This window comes from Macrotis lagotis, chromosome X (assembly GCF_037893015.1).
Source record: "Macrotis lagotis isolate mMagLag1 chromosome X, bilby.v1.9.chrom.fasta, whole genome shotgun sequence".
In the NCBI taxonomy this organism is placed as follows: Eukaryota; Metazoa; Chordata; class Mammalia; order Peramelemorphia; family Peramelidae; genus Macrotis; species Macrotis lagotis.
In genome coordinates this window covers 692,142,651-692,166,104 of record NC_133666.1, presented here as the reverse complement: position 1 = coordinate 692,166,104, position 23,454 = coordinate 692,142,651, and the positions used below count along the sequence as shown (strand labels likewise).

Sequence of the window (23,454 nt, the reverse complement as noted above, 5' to 3'; positions counted from 1 at the left end):
GTGTAATTTGGCACATTTTACAACCAAGAGGCCTTGGCTGAGACTGTGAAGCCAGCCTGTGCCTCTTTTCCCTTTGGCCCCAAATTGCCCTTCTGATCTGTTTGGTAGTTGACTCTGTGCACTGGCTCATCAGAAGACCCTGTGTGACACTATAGAAGTCTCCTCTCCTCCTGGGGTCTGTCTCACAGAGTCAGTTCAATGGTTTCTGCTTTTCTTTTTCTTTTTTTAAAATGCTCATTTCCCTACACTCTTTGCTGGGAAGCTCAAGGCTGGAGGACCCCAGAAGGCAGCTCTCAGCATGGAAGGCAGGTGTTTGGAAGGAGCTTAGAACCAGGCCCTGTCTCCAGGCCAGGATTCCTGGTGAGAAGCTGGTCAACAGCACATCCAAGATTGTCCTCCCTAGCCTATCTTGGCTTGCCCTGTGGGGGACCCACATTACCTGCTCCCACCTAATTTTGGGCTGCCTACTTGGTTTGCTCTGGTCTCCAAAACATACACTCTCCTGGCCTGGGCTACTCTGCTCAACACAAGAGTGCTAGATCTGGTTTCAATCCCAACTCCTCCACATCCACTGGAGTTGAGGCCAGCCTCCTGCTATCTGGGTGCTAGAGGCCCCATCCAGCTCTGAAGAGGAGTACAGAATTTACTGAGGCTGACAGGGCTGATACCACTCAATTCTGGAGGATTCTTGAGGCTTGGGCCCCTATAGTCTAGAAGCCCATGACTCACTAGCTGCTCCTTGTTCCTTTAAGTGCCAACCTGGACCAAGCCTAGAAAGCCAAAGGCATTGAGGTGCCCCAAGAAAGAAAGAAAGCTAAACTGGGCCTAAGTTGTTTGTGGGGCTTTTGCTAGGCAAGTTACCTGAAAGATTTTCTTCAGAATATCTGATGCCTAGTTCATTCCTATCCCCTAGAGGCCTCTTTTCCTGACCTGGACCACAGTTTGGGTGGTCAGTCCTCTTTGCTGAAAACAAGGGCTAAATCTCATTCCACTTCTGGTTCAGGAACTAGGACTTAAAAGGTGATGATTTCTCCAAAAATCTCTCTAGGCGATGACATAGACAATGTTCTTAGCAACTTAGGTAGATCTGGATCTCTGTGCCTTTACTATTTCCCATAGACATCTCTAATTCAAGTACAAAACTGAGCATTATCTTTCTTTCCAAACTTCTGTGAATCTGTCAAGGACACCACCTTCTTCCCACACTCCCAAGCCCACCACTCTGACTCCTCCATCATACTCCACACATAGCCATTCCACTGCCAAACCTTGTCATTTCCACCTTCATAACATCTCTCCTACACAAACATTCCCAGCCACTATCCTATTTCAGGCTTTCATCACTCTTATCTAAAGTATTATTACAGTAACTCCAATCAAACCCCTATTCTGTGACTAAAGTGATTTTAAAGTGGATCAGACCCCAGTGACTGCCCTTCTCTTACTGGCTCCCTCTGACCTCCAGGATCAAACATAAAGCCCTTCCACACATAACCCATTCCAACCTGGCAGCCTTCTAGTACTTGGCTCCCATCCCCATACTCCATTAGCCACATACAAAGGCCTGCTCACTGTTACACAAGCACAACTCTCCAGCATTTGTTTTTATGCCTTCACACAGGATTTGCCCATCCTTTCCACTGCCTTGAAGACAACTCCGACTTCCTGTAGGAGGTTTCTCCTTCTCTACTACATCTTGTGTGCCCCTTTTCTTCCTGATTAGAATGGGAGTTCCCTGAGGACAGACATAACAGTTCTGCCTTTCTTGGTATCCCCAGTAACGTGCCACATAGTAAATACTTGATAAATGTTTGAAGACTGGTTTTTCAGTGAGATAATCTCTAACTCATATTGTCCGTCCATCCGTCCATCCATCCATATCCATCCATCCATCCATCCATCTTGTTTTACATGGTTGTAGTTTTTCAATTGTGTTCAACTCTTCATTACCTCATTTGGGATTTTCTTGGCAAAGATACTGGAGTAGTCTGCCATTTTCTTCTCCAGCTCATTTCATAGCTGAGGAAACTAAAGTATGCAGGGTTAAGGGTCACACTGCTAAGAAGTGTTTGAGGCTGGATTTGAACTCTTGATGCTGAGTCTTCCTGACACCAAGCCCAGAGCTCTCTCTCCATTACTACCATATAGCTGCCCTTTGTACATAACTATTTACCAGGTTTTCTTCCCAATTAGATTGTGAGCTCCTTGAGAGCAAGGACTCCCCAACAGTGGGCACAGTATTTGCTGGATGGTGTAGCAGACTCTAAAGTAACTGCTTGATGATTTGTCCCCTCAGGTCTTACACACATCCCCCTCTGCCCTCTCAGTTAAGACTTCCCTAGGATCTCTCCCTTGACCATGATCCCTCCCTCTCTCCTCTCTTTCCCCAGACTCTAATAAATGAGGTGGCTCATCATCTTGTCTAATTCAACCTTTACAGGTTGTGCCCTTGATACCATAAGGTATAGTCTCTCCAAGAGAATGCAGATTCTCTTGAATTTTTAACCCCTCCTTATCTCCTGATTCTATCCCTACAGCCTTCAAACACACCCAAGTTTGCTTATCCATAAAAAACCCTCCCTAAACCTTTTCATCCCCTCCAGCTGTCTTTTCTCTTTCTTCCTTTTGTCCTTCTAAACTAGAAAAAACTGTCCATACACATTTCCCCTTTCCTTTCTTTGCATTTTCTTCTTAATCATCTATAGTATGGCTTCCAAACTCCTCTGGCATTGCTTTCTCCAAATGACATCTTCTTAATGACCAGACTGTATGGTCTTTTTGTCATCCTCATCCTCTCTGCTGCATCTTCCTGTCCTTTTCTCCTATGACACCTGTCTGAATGCTCTTTCTCAGTCTCCTTGGCTGGCTCATCGGCACCTCTAACATCTCCCCTAACTGTGGGAGTACTTGCCAAGGCTCTGATCTAGATACCTCTTCTCTGTGCTTTTATCAGCTATCATCATTTTTATGCAAGATCTCTTCCAATCTTCCCTATATTTGTTAATAAAACATCCCTATTCTCCCAGGTTTGTAACCTCAGCATATCTGCTACTGCTCACTCTCCCCTTCACCCTCTCTTAATCTGAGCCCCTCTCCTTATTTCAGACCCATAACACTTCTCTCCTAGCTTATTTCAAGGACCTCCTCTTTGATCTCTCTGAGTCAATTATCTTCCCACTCTATCCATCCCCCAACTTAATAAACCCTGGGAGTTCCCTACTGCCATTTACCATTTTAAAGGTCTTTGTGACTGGACACAAATTCCAAATAGATACGTGATTTGGACAAAATGGGGACATAGCATAAAGAAATTAAAGCATAGCATGGAAGACATTATCTGCCGGATTTATGGATAAGGATAGCGTTCATGACCAAACTTCACAGTAAATAAAAATGGCCAATTTTGATTACATGAAAATTAGAAATATTTTTAAAAAACAAAATCAATGCAGCTAAAATTGGGAGTAAGGGGGAAAATCAATACATGTTTCTCTGATAAAGTTCTCTTTTAAAAAATAGAGGAAGTTGATTCAAATCCAAGAATAAGAGTCAGTTCCCCAACTGCTAAATGTCAAAGGATATGAAATGGCAATTTTCAGAGGAACGATGTTCAAAGTATCCAATAGTTACATGAAAAAATACTCTAATTAATAACTATAGAATTGTACATTAAAGAGCATTGAAGTACCATTTCACACCCATTGGACTGGTAAAGTTAACACACATACACAGACAGAAAAAGAAAATGACAAATGCTGGAAGGGGATGTACATTAATGCACTGAGTGGAGAAGTGAATAAACTCTGCCATTCTGGAGAGCAATGTGGAACTATACCCAAAAAACTACTCAACTGTGTATCCCTTTTGATTCACTTTGAATTATAGACCATTAGGAGGCCTGTACTCCAAAGAAAGAAGAGAAGAACCCATAAGTACAAAAATATTTAAAGTAGCTCTTTTTGTAGTGGCAAAGACTTGATGACATACATCAACTGGGGAATGGCTAAACAAATTATGGCATATAAATGTAATGGGATACTACTGTACTCTAAGAAATGAGTAAGGGAATGCTTTCAGAAAAATATGGGAGGACTTGTTTGAACAAGATAGAGGGAAGTGATGTATACAATGATGCCAAAGACAAACAACTGAAAGACCTAGCAACTCTTATTATCCACAATTCCAAAGGACTCATGAAACATGCTGCCCACCCTCAGAGAAGTGATGGACTCAGAGGGGAAAATGAACCAGATTTTCTTTTCTTTTTTTTAGGAGCAATGGGGTCATGTATAAAAGAATTTGTTTTACTTGACTATAGTTACTTGACTATATTTGAAATTGGTTTCGTTTTCTTTGTGTTCTCAATGGGTAGGGTATGGGAATGGAAGAAGAAAAATCAACTGAAAATGAAATAAAAAACCCCAAAAGAATAAAAACTGAAGAGGAGAGGAAGTACTTGATGACCTGAAGGGGGAAAAAAAAGAAGGGAAAAATTAAATCACTACACAAAAGCAAGAAAAACAAAGTATCTAATGAGTTAAAAAACCCTCTAAAACTAAGGAAAGTAGAATAAATGAGGAAGGAAGGAGAACCTTGAGAGTGACAGGAAGAAAGCTGAGGGGAACAGAACTGCTTTAAATCAAGTTAAGCTAAAATGACTGAAGAGACATAGCACTGTGTTTAATAACAACTACTAAAAAGCAGCATTTCTATAAAACTTCTTATGTGTTAGGCCAAGTGCTAAGTACTTTTGAATTATTATCTTATTTAATCCTTACAACATCTTGGGAGGCAGGTGTTATTATTATCTATATTTTACAACCGAGGAAACTCAGGCAAACATAGCTGAACTGACTTCCACAAGGACAGCTAGTGATTGTCTAAGGGGGAATCTGAACTCAGATCTTCCTGATTCCAGGCCCTGTATGGGACTGCACAATAAATGAAGAGAAAGAAAAATCATCATTAGAGACAAATGAAGGAAAATATAAATCTAACTCTTCTAACTTTAAATGTGAATGGATTAAATACTAATGAAAAGAAGTGAAGAATGTGACACTGGTTAGGAAAATAAAATCCCACATGCTGTTGCTTAAAAGAAGGATATCTTGGGGCAGCTAGGTGGTGCAGTAGACAGTCACTGGCCCTGGAGTCAGGAGAATCTGAGTTCAAATTTGACCTCAGCCTCAGACACTTAACACTTAGCTGTGTGACTTTGAGCAAGTAACTTAACCCCACTGACTTGCAAAATACACACACACACACACACACACACACACACACACACAAGGGACATACATCTAAAGAATGAAGACACGTTTTTGTTGATATTCAGTCGTTTCAGTCACATCCGATTCTTCAGGATCCTTTCTGGGACTTACTTATCAAAGCTACTTTCCTTCTCCAGCTCATTTTACTGATGAGGAAACTGAGGACTTGCTTCCAGGGTCACCCAGCTACTAAGTACCTGAGGTCAGATTTGAACTCAAGTCCTCCTGACTTCAGGATAGCTGTCCACAAAGTCATATACAGAATAAAAGCGAGGTGCTGGAGTGAAGGTCTACCTCTTGATACCTTCCACCTTTATAACCTCATTTTGCCCTTTGGAGTCATGCTGGGGAAGTCATTAATTCCAGTAAAGACATCCATCCTATGGAGTATTAGACCATACCCACATTTTCCCTTAGTTTCTCCTCTAAATAATATCCCTACTTTCAATCATCTCACATTCTGGCCATCTTCCTTGGGCTCTACTGTAACCTGTCAATGTCCTTCCTAATAGGCTGTTCCATGAACTGGTTTCAAAATGCTTAGGTATCAGTGGGAATATTATCTTTCCTTGTTCAGAAGGTCAATATTGCTAGGGATCGATGATAAAGCCCAGGGAGGAAAGGGAAGAGCTCAGAGCACCAGGAGAGTTTCCATCATTGAAGCCAACTGAAGGGAGATTTTGATAAGAAAGGAAAATTGGAATGTAAACATGTGGATCAAAAGACAATGTCTACAAATGGGATTTGGCTCTTAAACTTAAAGTCTAGAATTGATGGTCTTGTAGTCTGGCATGGAGTCTACTTAACAAGGGTTGGCAAAGACAAATCCGTGTGGAGATTGCAAATCTAACCAAAAGGGTTTTAAACTGAAAAGTGATGGGGAAAGAAACTGCGAAGTTGGATCCCATTGAAAGGAGCAAGATCACAGGCATGTTTACTAATTTGTAAGAGACAAAATCCAAGAGAGCTTCAAGGATAAAACACCTGGCCTTGTTGTCTTTATTCAAATGCACAAAGTATGGATTAAAAAAAGGTAAATTAGATATCCTGATGCTAGGAGGTATATCAGACACTGAAGTGTCTACCTAATAAACGGGAGATGACGACTCTGGGAAGCTAGAGAGAAGTATGTGATTTGGTTTGTATGAAAATTCTTTTCACAAATACAGATCACAATCTATCTACAATTTAATGGGAAATTTTAGAGATTAGATTGACTTCATGGTGCACAGCTAAAGGGGGTAGGTGAATAGCATTATACATCAAATTTTTTTTTTCTTTTTAGGTAGGAGAAAATGACATAAAATATCTGGGTGAAGATTAACAGAAGTAATCTAGTAATGGGTGTATAATACAGACTACTTAGAAGGGAGAAGTTGATGAGTCTGGGAAACAGTTTATAAATTTGCTGCTGAAACATGATAGAATAATAATGGAGGCTCGGTTACTTGGAGCTCTCTTTTTGCCAAAAGAAAAGCAGTTGATAACGTTTCTAGGGATTTCATCCTTTAAAAAGCAGAACCTATACCAAATAACTTGCCTTCTCAATGAAGGGGACTGGAATGGGAAGAAGAGTGAGAGTTTAGAATTCAAAGTTTTAAAAATGAATGTTGAGACTTGATTTTGGGGGGCACCTTAGGTGGCACAGTGGAGAGAGCACCAGCCCTGGAGTCAGGAGACTCCAGCCTCAAACACTTAATAATTAATAATTATGTAGCTGTGTGACCTTGGGCAAGTCACTTAACCCCGTTGCCTTGCAAAAACCAAAAGAAACTTGATTTTGAATATAAATGGGAAAGAATAGAATCAAATAAAATGGAGAAGAAGCAGTCAGGGAAAATGATATTTCTGGAAATGATTTTGACCCAAATGGAGGAAGTGATTCTGTAAGTTTACCATTCTAAGTGTCTTTTGAGTTTTAATGCATAATTTTTCTATTTCAAAGTTTGTTATAAATATGGATGGAAATAAGATATTATGGGATGGGCATGCCAAAGATCTCAGAGAAAATTAAATGACAAGCATTTTCCAATCAATATTTATGAAGTAAAGAGCAGAGTCTGACATTAGGAGGCACTGCAAACCAAGGATTAAGATACATGTGAAGATAAAAATGTCATCAGAACTAAGCAGCAGGCTCTGGGAGACTCTTTGAGCAAGTTCTGAGTGCTACAAAGGTGGCCTTTCATAAACTTCAGGCATTATTATTAGAATGAGAATCAGAATTTTGAAAAGGGACCTTAGAGGCATCAAGAATTCCCTTGCCTCAAACAACCCTATCATCTGCAACATCCCCAAACAGTGGTGATCCAAACCTTCACCTGAGCACTCTCCTATGAGAAATCTTACTGTCTTCCAAGGCAGCCTATTTCATGGATGTTAAAAAGTTATTCTTTTTGCATTAGCAGCCCGCCTCCTCCCCCTCATCTTTACCACTCAGGAACCATTGCAGACACCACTTATTAGGCTCTCTCATTCATGGAATGATTCTGGTGCATCCTCCACACTCTACAAGAATGGAAGTTAGTTGTCACCAGGGACTATTCTGAGTTTGTCTCTGTACTTTCAGCATCTAAAACAGTGCCTAATAAGTGTTTGGGTGCACTGCCCTGTGGGGTTAGAGAGAGCGAGCCTGATACTTCTTCAGCATCTTGTTTCCTCTTCGAAGTTGACAAAGCTCACAAGAGGTCAGAGGTTAGCTAGCTCAACCCTGACAGTTGACCAGAGAAGATCCTGGACCTACTGAAGTCAAACAAGGAGGACTAGAACCAGGACTTGAACCCAGTCCTTCTCCAATTACACCATGCTCTTTGTCCCCAACCCCATGCCAGTCTTCTCTAGGACAAATGCTGTAAGTGACCCGTGGATGATGACCCTACTAGTAATGCTCCTTCCAAGTCCAGGGCTGGTGTGGCCCTAGGTGAGCAACCCCTCAGGTCAGGCAGAGGAAAGCCCTCCTGAAGACCCCTCCCCCTGCCTCCAGCCCTGGAAGGGGGCCCACTCACCCTTGGAGAGGTTGTCAGATTGGAAGCTAGAGGGGCCCCCGCGGCAGGCTCGTTCCAGGCTGTTATGCTGTTTGGCTAACTGTTCGATGGTTTCTTCCAGGCGAGCCCTTTGCTCCTGCTCATACTGTAGGACTTTTTGCCATTTCCGACTGTGTACTTCAGCTAGGTCCAAGAAGTCCCGACAAGCCTAAGAGAAGAACCCCCCCCCCCCATGTTAGCCAGGCCTGGCATTGGGTCACTCAGCCTCCTCCCTCTGTGTGTGCATTCTGGCCCCAGGGCATGGACAGCATGACAATGGATGGGATTTGGGACCAGCTTGCTACTTACCATACAGTTTCCTTAGATTTAGAAACAAGAGAGGTGGATTATATGACCACTGAGGCACCTTCTAGCTCTAAATCTTATTAGATGGAACCACTGAACCACTTTTAGTCCCGGTTTTCTCATCTGTCAAACGGATACACTATTGGCCCCTATGTCAAAGGCTATTGTGAGACCAAAGGATAATGCACATCAAAGAGTCCCATAAGGGTCTGTTCTCATCGATGACCCTGGATAGCTAGGTCTGCACCTCTGTGCCCACTCTAATACAAATGCTATCACCTGTGCAAACTCAGGGCTCTGATCCACAAGCCTGCCCCAGGTTTCTCTACCACTCAGTTCCCAGGAGCACCTATTCATTTCCCTCTCCTAGAGAGGCTTCTAGCACACCTGGGTGGCATAGGACAGAGCACTGTCTCTGGAGTTTAGGAGGACCTGAGTTCAAATTTGATTTCAGACACATACCAGCTGTGTGACTTTACCATGACTGCCCTCCATCCAGATGGTTCTGGAGGAGAAAGTGAGGCCAGTGACTTAGCACATTCAAATTCAATCCATGTGCATCACCTCCCTGATGTCATGGCCTTTTTCAAGAACAAAGGACAAACAGAGGTCTACATCTCTACCACACTGGACTAGTACATTTTCACCGCTGGGTCAGTCAGCAAGTATTGCTTAAATGCCTGCTGGATGATGCTAGGTGCTCTACGAACTTAGCTGATCCACTCTGAGAGGTAGCAGGTACATGTAAAGTTAAGCAGGCATAATAGAAGGTGATTCACTACAAGGCAGTGTGGGAGGGAGGGCTTGGCATTGGGGTCATCAGGAAAGGCTTCAGGGAGAAGATGCTTCATCTGGATCTTAAATCTAGAGAGAAATACATTTCAGGAAAGGTTCAGGTCACAGGCAGGGAGCCTGCAGATGGACTGTGATGTGATGTAGGGGGGTGGAGCAGAGTGGAAGAAGGGGGACTCCTGTCCCAGGAGGCTGGGGCCAGATTAGGGAAGAGCTACCTCTAGGCCTCGGTTCTGCCACCTCTGCTTCCAGGCCCAGGAACTGTTGCTTCCATGTCTCTTCCTCCTCAGACTTTTCCAGCAGGTTCCCTGGGCCTCTCCTTTGCCTTTGGATATCTCATAGCTATTAGTCCACATATTTGTCCAGGCTATCTGATTCTATTTCCCTACAGGTCCATATCACAGTGCCTTGTCTCCATGGAGTAGGGACTGACCAATATTTGTTCAAATGTAGAAAGGAAATAAAGTTCTGAGAGCCCCGCCTCTGGTTTCTCAGCACCAAGCACAAAGCAAGTGCTAAATTAATGCTTGCAGAAGTGGACAATTTGAACTTGATAGGGGAGTTTTTCTGCCAGCCTTTCCTCAGTCCCAGGGCTGACTGCCATGAAGGTCTGGGATGTTTCTCTCTCTTGCAGGTCCACCCATTCTTCTAGGATGTTCCTACTACCTCCACATTGCCATTCTATGACTCCTGGGGAACCATTCCACCACATACTAGAATTTGCTGCCTGGGGTTTCTATCTTCTCTCAGATCACTCAAGACAAAAGGAGTTTACATATTCTTAGATCTGAAATTGAGGCAGGACCGAAAAGCTCTTTGGAAGCCCAACTCTCATTTCACAGAAAGAGGTCCCAGTGGGATCAAATCACTTGTCTGAGGCCACCAAAACAGTCTGGTATCTCACGAGGGCCCAACAGCATTACCTTTCCTTTCAAAATCACATATAACATTACCCATGAGACAAGGACTAAAAATGCAAACCTTTCACAAAGATTTATAGTGTGGCAGCAAAATTAAGACTCAAGCTAGGGATCGAGCTCTGCTAGGACCCCGTTCTTCCCTAATTCTCTTAAGGAATCCTGGGTCTATCCACATGTTGCTTGGCATGTGATTTCTGTGGGACAATTTAGGTAGGGAATAGGGATATTCTTCACTAAAACTAGCTTCTCAAAGGCATATGTGATTATTGATATAGCTGGAGACAAGGGGCTTCTGCCTCTAATGGCAGAGGTTGCCTGGAAGGTGTGGGCCACAAATCTTAGAGTACTTTCTGGATAATCCCTATTAGCATGGACCCCTTACCAGTGTCTATCCCTCACAGTTGGTATGCTAATCTTAACAAAATGGAAGTTTTTCCTGCAAGGTGGCTGGGATGTAGGAAATCTATTTTATCATGACCCTTTCTTGTGCAAAACTGGACTCAGATATTGTGCAGACGTGACTCTATGCTGAGTTCCTTCTCAAGTCCTAGCAGTGCCTACAGAGTTGGAAGGGTCTTTAGCATATGCCTGAGGCAGACTTATGACTGCTGCTGCAACACTAATCCTAGGTAAATTCAAATAGGTTCATCATGAGAAAGTTGGTCACCACAGGATGCTGAGGTTTTGGCCTGAGCAGCTCATGAAGGTCATGGATCCAAGAACTCAACGGGTGGGACACACAGAAGCGAAGAGGGATGCATACAAAAGTGGAAATGTCATAAATTATTTCTGTAAAGAGCAAGGTCAGAAACTCACAAAACCACTGGAGAAGTCAAGATGCAAGCTGAAGCAATTCCCAATTTATATCAACATTTTAAAGAGCAGTGTGAGTCCTTTCCTCATTCAAAAATTGTCTAAAACAGAAACTTCCCCCTAATTCATTCATTTATTCACCATTCCAGAATCATCTCCTTGGCACTTACATGGGGGGTGGGGGAGACAGTGGATGATCCAAAGTGGAAGGAGATAACAGACCTTGTAGGGGAAATGAGCTAGGCAGAGTTCTTTTCTAGAGAATTAGAATGGAAGACTAGGAAGAGGGGTAAACAGGGAGTGTGCTGGGCAAGATGAGTTTCAGATGAAGTGTGTCTGGGGAAGACCTCATTAACAGAACAGCATTGGAGCTGCCCCTTTTTTTCAAGTACAGATTTTTTCCTTTTCTTTTTGTTCCAAATTTTCTCCGTCTTCCTATACCCTTTACCACCCCACTGAGAAAGCAAGACTGACAAAATTTATTGCAAAAATGTATAGTTGTAAAAAAACCCCAAATTCCATGTTAAGTCATATTCACAAAAAGAAAGAAAAGAAAAATGGAGAAAAACATGGTTTGATCAGTACCCTGAGTCCATTCACTCTCTGTCTGGAGGTGAGCAATATGTTTCATCATGAAACCTTTGGAATCATGGTTGATCATCGTTTTGATCAGAATTACAAAGTCTTTTATAGTTGTTGGCTTTTTTACAATATTGCTGTTATTGTAAAAATTGTTCTCTTCTTTCCACCCTATCATTTCATACAACTCTTCCAGGTTTTCCTGAAAACATTTCCTTCCTCATTACTTCAGGGATTTTTTTTAGAATGTCATTTTATTTTTTCCAATAACATGCAAAGATAGTTTTCAACTATTTTTAACCATCTTTTGGTAACCTTTTGAACATGACAATTTTCTCCCATTTCTTCCCTACTCGAGGAATCTGATATAGATTATACATTTACAATCATGTTTACATATTTTCATATTAGTCAACTTTTATCTATTCTTATAATACAATATTATTCCAAAACATTCATATCACATCTTGTTCAATCATTACTCAAATGATGAACATCCTCTCAGTTTACAACTCTTTGCTACTACAGGAATGCTATATTTTTGTACATATAGGTCCTTTTCCTCTTTGCATTATATTAGTAGCAGCAGTAATGCGGGTCAAAGGGTGTGCACAGTTTGATAGGTTTGGGGGCATAATTCCAAACTGCCTTCTGGAATGGTTGGATTTGCTCATAGCTTCAATGGTGTTAACCTGTTTTTTTTTATTTCCTTCAGCTTTTGTCATTTTCCTTTTTTGATCATCTTGGTCAATTGGATAGATGTGAGATGGTACCTCAGAGTTGTTTTTAATTTGCATTTTTCTAATTATTAATGATTCAGAGTATTTTTTATTGGGCTAACATTGGATTTGATTTATTCATCTGAAAACTGCTATTGTTATCTTTTGAGCATTTATTCAGTCAGGGAATGTCTCTTATTCTTGTAAAAGTCAAGAATGCAAATGTTGACACATGAACCTGTGGAAATAGGGAATTAGAAAAAATTTTTTTTAAAATAGAGGATTATATTCCCATGACCACTAAAAATTGCAATCTTATTAGACCGTGCTGAAAATATACTTTTCTGCTTACATCTCTTTATAACAAAATATTAATTTTGATAATACATAACCTATCAGTTACCATGAAATAATCCATGTATTGCAGTACACAAAATAAAACTGGTAATGTGCAAAAGTGGGGGGCAGAGAACTTTGCAGGATGTTTCTTTGATGAAAATCTTTTCTAAAATATTTAGGGAACTGAATCAAATTTACAAATGATGATAATGAATTTTTGCTCCAATAGCTGGAATCATTGGGTTTAAAAAATACTAGGTTATTATAAATAATTGTGTACCTAATCTGTTGCACCAATCAACCTTTCCATTTCTTAGCCAGGACCAAAATTGTTTTGATAATGAGTTTTGTAGTATAGTTTGGGACTTGGTACTATTGGGCCCCCTTCCCTCTAACTTTTTTTTTTCATTAATTCCCTTAATATCCTTAAAGTTTTATTATTCTGGATGAATTTTGTTATTTTTTTAGCTCACAAAATTATTCTTTGATAGTTGAATATGATCCTAAATAAGTAAATCAATTTAGATAGCACTTATTCTGTCCATGAGCAATTAATGTTTCTGCAGTCATTTAGTTCTTTATTTGTGAGATAAAGTGTTTTATAACTGTTCATTTAGTTCCCATGTTTATCCTGACATGTGTCAGACACCCAGTTATTGAACATTGTCCACTATTTAATTTAAATAGAATTTACCTCTTTCTGCTGGGCTTTGTTGAGAAAATACAGAAATATTGACGATTTGGGTGAGTTTATTTTACATTGCTGAATTTGTTCATTGCTTTGATTAGTTTTTTAGTTGAGTCTTTAGGGTTAGTGGAGTAAACCATCATATCATCTATACAAAGCAATAGCTCATTTCCTCATTGTCTGGGCTAATTATTATTTCAACATCTTTTTCTCATTGCTATAGGTAGCATTTCTAGTACCATATTGAATAGTAATGGTGGTCACAGATATTCTTGCTTCACCCTTGATCATACTGGAAGGCTGCTAGCTTATCCCAATCACAGAGAATAAAGCTTACTCTTGGTTTTAGATAGATATTATTATTTTAAGTTAAGTTCCATTTATTTCTGTGCCTTTTAGTGATTTTTTAAATGGAAATGAGTATTTAATTTTTGTTCAAATTTTTTTTCTGCATCTATTGAAACAATCACATGATTTTTGTTGTTTTTGTTACCGATGTGGTCAATTATCACTATAATTTTATCTAGCTTGGTCATAATATGTAATCTTTGTGACATATTGTCACATATCATGACAATCTTTTTGTATTTAAAATGTTTGCAACAATATTTATTAGGAAACTGGTTTATAGTTTTATTTCTGTGTTTTGACCTTTTTGACTCTCCCTTGATTTAGATATCAAGACTATATATATTTGAGTCATTGAAGAAATTTGGTTTTGGTAAGACTTCCTTTTGGCCTATTTTTTTTTAAACAAGCAGTTTATAAAGTATAGGCATAAGGGGCAGCTAGGTGGCACAGTGGATAGAGCACTGGCTTTGGAATTAGGAGTATATGAGTTCAAATCTGGCCTCAGGCACTTAATAATTACCTAGCTGTGTGGCTTTGGGCAAACCACTTTACCCCATTGCCTTGCAAAAAAGAAAAACCCTAAAAAACATAATAAAGTATAGTAATAAATTATTCTTTACATATTTGGAAAAATTCACTTATAAATCCACTGTGTTCTAGCTTTATTATTTTATTTCTTTTTTCTAAAACAGGGTTATTGAAGTATTCTATTTCCTGCTTAATCTAGGCAATTCATATTTTTAGAAATATTCATCTATTTGTTATTTTGGGGAATATTAGGGGAAATTTTCTTCTAATAATTTTGTTGGCTGTGAATTCAACTTTTTAATTTTTGATGTTGATACTATGGTTTTTTCTTTTTTAGATCAAATAAATGACTTATTTGCCCTCTTTTCTAAGGTATAAAAGCAATTTTACTTTTGAATTTCTTGAAATATGATATCAAGGTTTTTTTAATTCTTCATAGCTTTCAGGTCGTCTAATAATTCTTAAATTATCTCTCCTCTTCTCCTCATCTTATGTAACCTTAATAACTGAATGGGCATTGTTGCCTCAGTCAAACCGTAACCTGGGAAAGATCTAGCTTTTAAAAGGCTAAGGTCTTCCACTACATTCAGGGCCATCTCCAGCAATCTTGATCCATATGGCTCCAGAGGCAAAAGTGAGATTGCTGATTTTGCACAATACCTCCCTCCCCCCACTCCAATCCAATTTCATGGCATCCCCTCTCTGATGTCATGTCTTTTTTTTTTTAACCAAGGACAAACCTCAATCTCCTCAATCTATTTTTCAAGTCAGTTGGTTTTCTATGAGATCTTTCAGTCTCTTGACTTTATTATTTCTTCTTGTCTTATGGAGACAGTAATTTCTATTTGGCTAACTAATTTTTAAAAAAAAATATTTTCTTCAGTAAGGGTTTTATTTTTTGACACCTCTTTTATTATTTAGCCAATTATAATTTTTAAGGAGTTAAAGTTTCTTCAGTAAAGTTTTTTTTAACCTCTTTTACCATTTTCTCTTCATAATGTGCTCATTTCTTTTCCCATTTTTCCTCTACAACTCTGTTTTTTTTTTTATTTCCTCCATTCTGCCCAGGTGTTGCCTCTGCAGCAGTTCCATCCCAACCCAGTTCCTCTGTTGCCCCAGCATCCCCAGGACTTGGCCTTTGTCTTCTGGGCTGGGGTTGGGACCCTCACTGCTGGTTTGTTGCACCCCTGACCTGAGCTGCGCTGGGACTAAGAGCCTCCTGCTGGTTTTCCACTCTCTATCTACACTGCGCTATCCTGGTCCTTTTCTGAAACTCCTCCACACTATCTTGAGTTGAGAACTAATTTCACTCTTCTTTTGGTGGAATCTCTGGCTTTAAGGGCTATGTAGAGGCTTCATGTACAGTCACTTCAGGAAAAGTCCCACCCCGAAAGTGTCTCCAGTAGTTTATTAAAATAGTTCTTTCCCTTTTAAAAATCTATTTTACTTTTCTAGGAATTCTTGTCAGGCTGGTGTCTAACATGCATCTTTCCTTGTGGTTTAACTTAAAGATGTGCTTGTGTTGGGTCACCACAGTAGCTTTTTAGAGTTGGGTTCAATTTTATTTGCTCATTTTTCCAGCTTGCTTCTTGACTTTGGGTTGGGCTCAGCCACTTCTGGGAGAGGAGGTATTTCTGGTCTCTGCCTCTGTCCTCTTATTTTCTGCATTTTCATAGTTTAGTTCGAAATCATGCAAATTTTTGGTGTTTCCAAAGAGGTGTAATTCAGTCTAGGTCTGTTCACCACAGATTCTTGACCTGGTCTGGGTTTGTTGGTTAACTGTGGCTGACCTGAATCGCTTTTGGCTTACTGGGAGGTTCTTAGAGATTGAACTGATGCCTCTCCCTTGGTTTTGGTCTCCTGACCTGGCTCATTCTACTATAGGCTTATGTGTTAGAAGCAAGTCTTCTTCCTGCTCTTGGGCTCAAAGTCATGATGCTATGGCTCCAGAACTCATTCCTTACACAGGCATGGCCACTAGAACTGGGTAATGGGCAATGGAGCTGCCCAAGGGGATCTACTCCTGCTCCCATCATTGGCTTGCTGGTTTCTGGAGGTCTTTTTAGGACACAGTGCTTCCTGCCTTGGTGGGCAATCTCAGTCCCTTACTGTCCTTGGGCTATCCACAGCTGTCTCTACTGCCAAGCTTGCCGCTGCACTCACACCAGCATTCAGACCTCTCTATTTGCCTAAGCTGCTCTGGGTTGGAAAAAATAACTCCCGGTGACTTTTTCTTAGCTTTCTCAATCAGAATTTGTTCCAGTATATTTTCCAGGTTGTTGTGGAGGAATGTGTTGGGTGAACTGGGCAAAGTGCTGACTTACCCTGCCTTTTTTGGAGGGTTGTCAAATATTAAGACCCTGTGTAGATGCTAGCTCTTATTATCCATTAGATGGTGAGCTATGGAAAGGCAGGGACTTCCTTCTGCCTTTTGTCATATTCCCAGATTTTAATCCAGGTCTGCCACAATGCAAGGGTTTAACATTTGTTGACTAAGGTATAGGAAGACTGAAAAGGCAGGAAGGGACCAGTTATGGAGGGTTTTGAATGCCAAAGGTCTGAATATTGATCCTGGAGTTAATGATTTGGTCATGGTGGTGATTTTGTTGGACTTATGCATTAGAAAAATCAATTTGACAATAGAGTAGGGGGAGACTGTTGCAATAGTTCAGGCATTCTCTTCATTAATTAGCATTCAGAATTTCATGGGAGTCAGTTTTTTTTTAAACAATAATAATCATCGCTACCCTAGAGAGACCTTTCTAGTTTGCCAGGGCTTGATGAAGATCATTTCATTTTCTTTACCAAAAGTTGGGGACATAAGGGCTGTTATTATCCCCACATTTGATAATGAAGAACCTGACGCTGGGAGAGGTGAAGTGACTTGTCCATAATCACACGATGGTAAATGTCTGAGGTAGTGAACTCTGAATGCTCCGGTACCAACTCGCTTGCACTGACTAGGAACTTACTCAGTGATAGGCATTTTCTTAAGCATGAGGACCCAAACGTGACCAAGGTTTCTCAAGGAATCCCCTGTATGGGGGCTGTCCTGAAGCTACCTCTGCTACCCCCTCCTTTCCTCAAGGAGGAAGGAAGAGCTGGTTCAGGAGTCCCGAGAAGACTGAGACCACCAGCTGCCAGCTCACTCCTTAAAAGGAGGAGGCAAATCCTGGAAAGCTCCTCCCTCACTGCACCCTCTCTCCCTGATTTTTACGCATTGTTATCTACTGTCTCCATCCTATGCCTATGAACATGTCAAGATCTTCAGTCTTAAAATTAAAAGACAAACCAAAACCGCTCTTATTTTGACTCTGCCACTATTCTTAACCCACCCATGCTGTCTTTTGATAAACTCTTCCCTTTCACATTCCAACTCCTTGAAGAAAGCCGTTGTACTCATTTTCTCCCTTCCCATTTAATTCTCAATGCCTTGAAATCCATTTTCTGTCCTCATCCCTCAAGTGAATCTGCTGTTCCAAAGTCACTGCAGCCCGTGGGGATTAACAAATCCCTCCATTCATGTTCCACAGGCGCCTCCGTGCAAAGGTTGATGCCAGTTCAGATCTACTCTGCCCAGCACAGCTTTTCTGAACATCATTATTTCTGTCGAGGCAACATGTGCAGTCACGGGGTTCCAGACAGGCTGGTCTTGTGGCTGCTCCTCTCGTGCAACACTTTATCTCCCAAGTCCCTGAACAGGCTGTTCCCCAGGACTGGAAAGTTCTATTCATCTCGGCTTTTAAAGATCTACTTTGGGGACAGAGCCAAGATGGCAGAATGAAGGCAGGAATTCCCAGAAGCTCTCCTCCAGACCACTCCAAATGTCTAAAAATTATGACTCTAACCAAAATCTAAAGTGGCAGAACTCACAGAAAAAGTGACTGAAACAATTTTCTGGCCCAAGTTGTTCCTGGAAGGCACAGCGCGACTGCAACTTGGGTCCCTGGAGGCACCTGGTTCCAAGGCAATAGAGCAGTTTCCGGTCCAGGGATTGCTGAGCACAACTTGGAAGGTCAGTGGAAAACTCCACTGTACCAGAGTGAACGCAGAGCTGCGGGGACCAGAAGCAGGCCTGCGGAGCCATCCGGCAGCTGCTTCCAGAGCGCTCAGTCCAGAGACCACAGTAAGGAGGTCAGGAGAGATTGCAGAGGGCTCTCCACTATCCCTGGGGCAAGACTGCTGCTTGACTATATGAACCTTCTCATTTATTAGAGCAATCAGAAGGAGTATATAGAGGCAAGGAAGAGGACTAAGATATTTCATTTAAAAGAGTCAAGAAAAAGCTTTTGAAATGCAGTGGAAAGGGGGAAGGTGAGGGGGGGAATGAGCAAGCCTTCATTCTCCTCAGAAGTTGCTAACATTGTATAGAAATTTATCTTACCCCAGAGGAAAGAGGAAAGGAATGGGAGAAGGGGGAACAGGGGAGGGGAGGGGAGGGGAGGTGTAGGTGATAGAGGAGAGGAAAGATTGTGAGAGAGGGTAGTCAGATACAACACACTTTTGAGGAGCAACAGGGTGAAAAGAGAGAGAATAAAATTAATGAGAGTGGGGATAGTGGAAAATACAGTTAGAAATAGCAACTATGGGAAAAAATATTGATGCAACTTCTGTAATGGACTTCTGATAAAGAACATGATCCATCCCAGAGACAGAGCTGATGGCGTCTGAACACAGACTGAAGTACACTTTTTTTTCTCTCACCTTTTTCTTGCAGTTCCTCTATCTTTGTGGGGGGAGGGGGGATTATGTTTACTTTTACAGTAAGACTATTGTGGTAATGTGAAAATAAATAAATAAATTTAAATTTACTTTCCTTCAAAGCTCACTTTGCATGGGGACTTCTCTGATTCTGCCCCTCTGGGTTGCAATAGCAGAGTATTGGTGCTACCAACTTCACTGTGATTAAATGTGTTATATTTATTTAAAACTTTCACCTCTATTGGTACTAGATGGTTTATGAAGATTTTCCTCAGAAGATCACTGTAAGGGAAGGTAGTACAACAGACTTTTTTTCCTATTTTAGAGATAAGGCTCAGAGAACTAAAAGGAATAAACTCAAAGTTTATAGTCAAAAACTGAGAAGAACCAAACTAGAAACCTGGTCTCTTGCCTCTCTGCGCTACATTAAACCTCCAAATGAACTGATCAGTTAGCTCTATGACAAAGCCCACTGTTAAGCCATGGGGATACAAAGAAAGGCAAAATCCCAGAGGAACATCAAGTCCTTATAACTGGCAGCACATTCCACAGCCCACAGAATTGGGATTTTCTGAATGATTTTACTTTCATTCATCAGCAATTTGATTATCTCAAGCAGAGAATTGCCTAAGGGAGCTACTCAGCATCACCTACATGTTGTGGAAGGATACAACATACTTACAGATAAGCAAACACAAGATTTATACAAAATTAACACACAGTGCTGGTGGAGAAGGGGGACACACACTAATGGACTTAGAATTTATGGATTTAGAGTTGGGGATGGGGAATAGGAAATTTACGGAAATTTAAAAAATATAACAATTGTTAATCTAATATTAAAAAAAAAATCACAGCTTAGGACAGCAAAAGGTATCCTCACCCAGGGGTCAAGAGCCTTGGGGTTTGGATCCATTGGTGCATTCTGGGCTAAGCTGCCCCCTTCCCTCAGTCTCAGCTTCCTTCTCTGTAAGATGAAGGCATTAGATTGGACAATCTAGGGGTCACCCCTCTCAGCCCAGACCTTCCCTGGTAGTCTCTGGCTGTAATGCCCTCCCACTCAATATCCAACTCTTAGAATCCATGATGTCCTTTAAAGACTCAATCCAAGCACCTCCACTCTCCCACCCCCTCCTCTGCTACCTCCTCTTCATCTCAATTTATACATGCTGTCACCTCAGTAAGCTCTGGGAGGTACAAATGGGTTTTGTTTTCTCTTTGATTTCCTAACATTTTGCAGTGGTGGGCACAGGGCAAATACTTAATGACTACTAGCTCAGTGATTGATTGATTCCAGCTTCTAGGGTCCCCTTTCTAACTCTGACATATGTCTAGCTCTGATAGCCTGTATTTTTTGATGAATTTGAACTAATGCGTGGAGGCTGGGGTGGGGAGGATTTACAAATTGGTAAATAATCTAATTTTTGAAAAATTCTTATCTTACAATACAAACTCAAAGTCAAGAGTTATAGTTGGAACCTGTGCATTTCAGTCCAAACTTATCCCAACTGGCCTTAAGTTTCTTCCACCACTGAGGTAAGGATGTGGAGGAAATGATTTATTTCAAATGAGTCAGATGATGATCGCTCACATTTTCTTGTTGCTTTGGCCTTCTCTGCCAGGTTCCTGGTTTGCTGGGCATCTACCTCTCTCTCTATTATTGGCATGGAAAAGCTTCTCTAGCTTCTTCCCAGCACCTGGTCTCAATAGGGCAGACTGCACTTGGATGGCAATTCACCTCACATTTTTATGCTGAGATCATTCTTTCCTTGAAGGAATACCTTGGCCTGGATCTCCTCTTTTGTCTCTCCACAGCCTCCCTGGTATCCTCTTTATCTGAATAACTGTCTCTTCCCAATAAAATACAAGCTCTGTCAGGATGGAGACTGAATGAACTGAATGCTCAGCAATCAACACCGGTCCCAAAGAGCCAGGTCATCAAGGTTCCCAGTTGAATTAACTCCAGGGAGGGATGAGATCAGCCGCCTTAGGGAGTTGTAATAAATTGCCAAGTTTATACTTTTATTCAACAAGTATTCAGTTAGGTGCTGCCAATGCACACCACTGAGGACATAGGATGATCAAGAGCTCACAATCTAGACAGAAGTCTACTAGTGAATATTCTATTACTGAGAACATAGTGTGTTTAAGAGGAAGTATAAAATAATATGAGAAAATCTGAGCATGATCCAGGAAAGCTCCCTGGAAGAAGGGGCTTTCCATGGACCCCAGAACAAGGAGAGAAATACTCCCTAAGCTACGTGCTCAGCCCCCTGGGCTGGGCTGCTTTCGCCAAGGGCTTACCTTAAATCCAAATAGGTCCCCTCGGTTACTTTCTCCCTTCCATCATTCTGCTTGTTACATTCTGGCAAAACACAAGGGTTCCTGGGATCCTGGAGGGTCAGCACTCCCAGGTCCTCTCCTTTCTGACCCTGTTGTTTGTAATGCTGAGTCTGGGTTTCTGTGACCGCTTCTGCCCCAGCAGACTAAGCCCTGGATTATGACTCAGGCCCAGGGTCAGGCAAAGGGGAAGCTGGGCTAAGGCAGAGACTCTGTGCAACCGCTCAGGAATCTCGAGGTTTGATGGGGCCTTTCCCCGGTAACCATCAATGTATTTCATACTGAAGGGTCACTTTGAAGGCAGAAAAATGGAGGGAGAAAGATAAGAAACCCAAATATAGGACTGCCCTTGGCACATCACAGACTTGTAGGTTTGAGCTATCCCAAGATCTTTCTAGCCTTTTTTCCCCCCTTAGGACAGGTAGTGACAGGTGGCCAGTACAACTCCTTGATGGAGTGCCCCAGGGCACCTCCCAGGCCTGGTAACTTGGATATCCTCTCCCCACTGTGCAAAAGAGAACAGAGAGAGAGTCTGAGCTCAGATTCCTTCCACCATGAATAGTTTGGAAAGGAAAAGAAAGGGATCCAGGGACTTGAGAAGGCAAGGAAGACTCTAAGACCTTGGGCATCCTTCCTAGAATCCTGGAGATAACTGCTTTGCACAATGCTTATGTGACACAGGGATGGCACAAACTGTGTGCTTTTGATTACAAGAGGTAGACAACTTCACAAGAAGTTTCTTTGAGTACTTGGCTAGGACAGTCTTCTGGGATCACAGACTGAGAGGGGACACATACAGCAAGCTTGGATGAAGAGGCAGCAAAGGTGCCCTTCCAGGTTAGACCCGAAGACCAGGAAACCTGCTTAAGAGGCAGGTGAGAAAACTGAGGTTCCTCTGGAGAGGAGAAGGATGCTTCCTCCCCACCCACTTCCCCCCAAAAGTACAGCCAGAGCCAGGACTGGAACAGAAGACCCTTGGTCCACTGAAAGATAACTGAAGGTGGCCATTATACCAAATTGATATTACAAATTTTTCAACAAGTCCTTGCCACACATGCTCAGTATTAAAGAGAATAAAACATTTCCTGTAGAGACAGTCATGGATTTTATATCACTTAGATCACTTCTGGCCATGGCATGGTGTCTCAGACAAGGCAAGCCTAAAGGGACTTTCCAAGCTCCATGGAGCCCTCAGTTTCTCCATCATCTCAGCTCAAGCTAAGTGGGAACTGAAGCTCAGAAAATGAGCCTGTGAGGATCCCCTCTCCCCCAACAACTTGCCCCCCTTGCTCTGTCACTGGCTCAGCAGGATCCACCTGAAGGCTCGGGGTAGCAGCAGAGTGCTGAGAGGTGGTTGGTGCTGCAGCCAGCTCCACGACATGCTGGGCATGGGATAAATCATTTCAGAACCAAGCCACTGTAGATCAGGGAGCAGCCTCCCCAGACAGGGTGAGATGGTAGGAGCAGGGGTAAGCAATGCCTGTATGACCCCCAAAGCTCCAGAGCAGGCAAGGAGCCTGACATCTGCAGAGAATAGACAGCAGCCTTCAAGCTTGGTGGTTCTGTTCTTGGCAAGTCCTTAGAAAAGCACATATTTGGAAGAGGATGTGGCGTTAACTCAAGAGAAAAAAGGAGGATGATGTCCTGTTATTCTTGGTGTGGGAGTATGGTTATGACTATTACCTTTCTGTTCTTTTCTCTTTGCTACACAGCCACAAAGGAGAAGGACCTTTGTCAATCTGCAGCCCCAGAAGCCGACAGTCAAGTTTGGTAAGCCCCATCCATAGGCATAGGTCTGGACCTCAGCTGGGGCACCAGCTCTAATCTGCTGGATGGCTGCAGCCAAATTTTTTCTCTGGTTCTGCCAGTCACCCGACATGTGATTGAGAATAAGTGGCTTTAAACAATTAAAACTCTACCCTGGCAAGGTCCTTTTAACCCACTGCTGTCCTCAGGACCCGCTCTGGTGCTGGAGCTCTTTACCTCCCCATCCCATGACTCCCTCCCACCAGGATACTCTCTGAATGTCCTTCCTTCTTGGAGTTCTGCCCTTCTTTCTACTGTACTGTGGTCCTGGCAAACAGG

General features: G+C 41.8%; 1 protein-coding gene across 7 annotated transcripts in view; it reads right to left on the bottom strand.

Annotated features, from left to right (window-relative positions):
• OSBP2 (oxysterol binding protein 2) overlaps positions 1 to 23,454 on the bottom strand; it is a 273,029-nt gene that overhangs the window by 36,653 nt on the left and 212,922 nt on the right. For all 7 annotated transcript variants that reach the window (XM_074206362.1, XM_074206361.1, XM_074206355.1 and 4 more), the window contains one exon: positions 8,276 to 8,462. In XM_074206362.1, the coding sequence (XP_074062463.1) occupies positions 8,276 to 8,462 (187 nt within the window). The remainder of the gene's footprint in view (positions 1 to 8,275; positions 8,463 to 23,454) is intronic.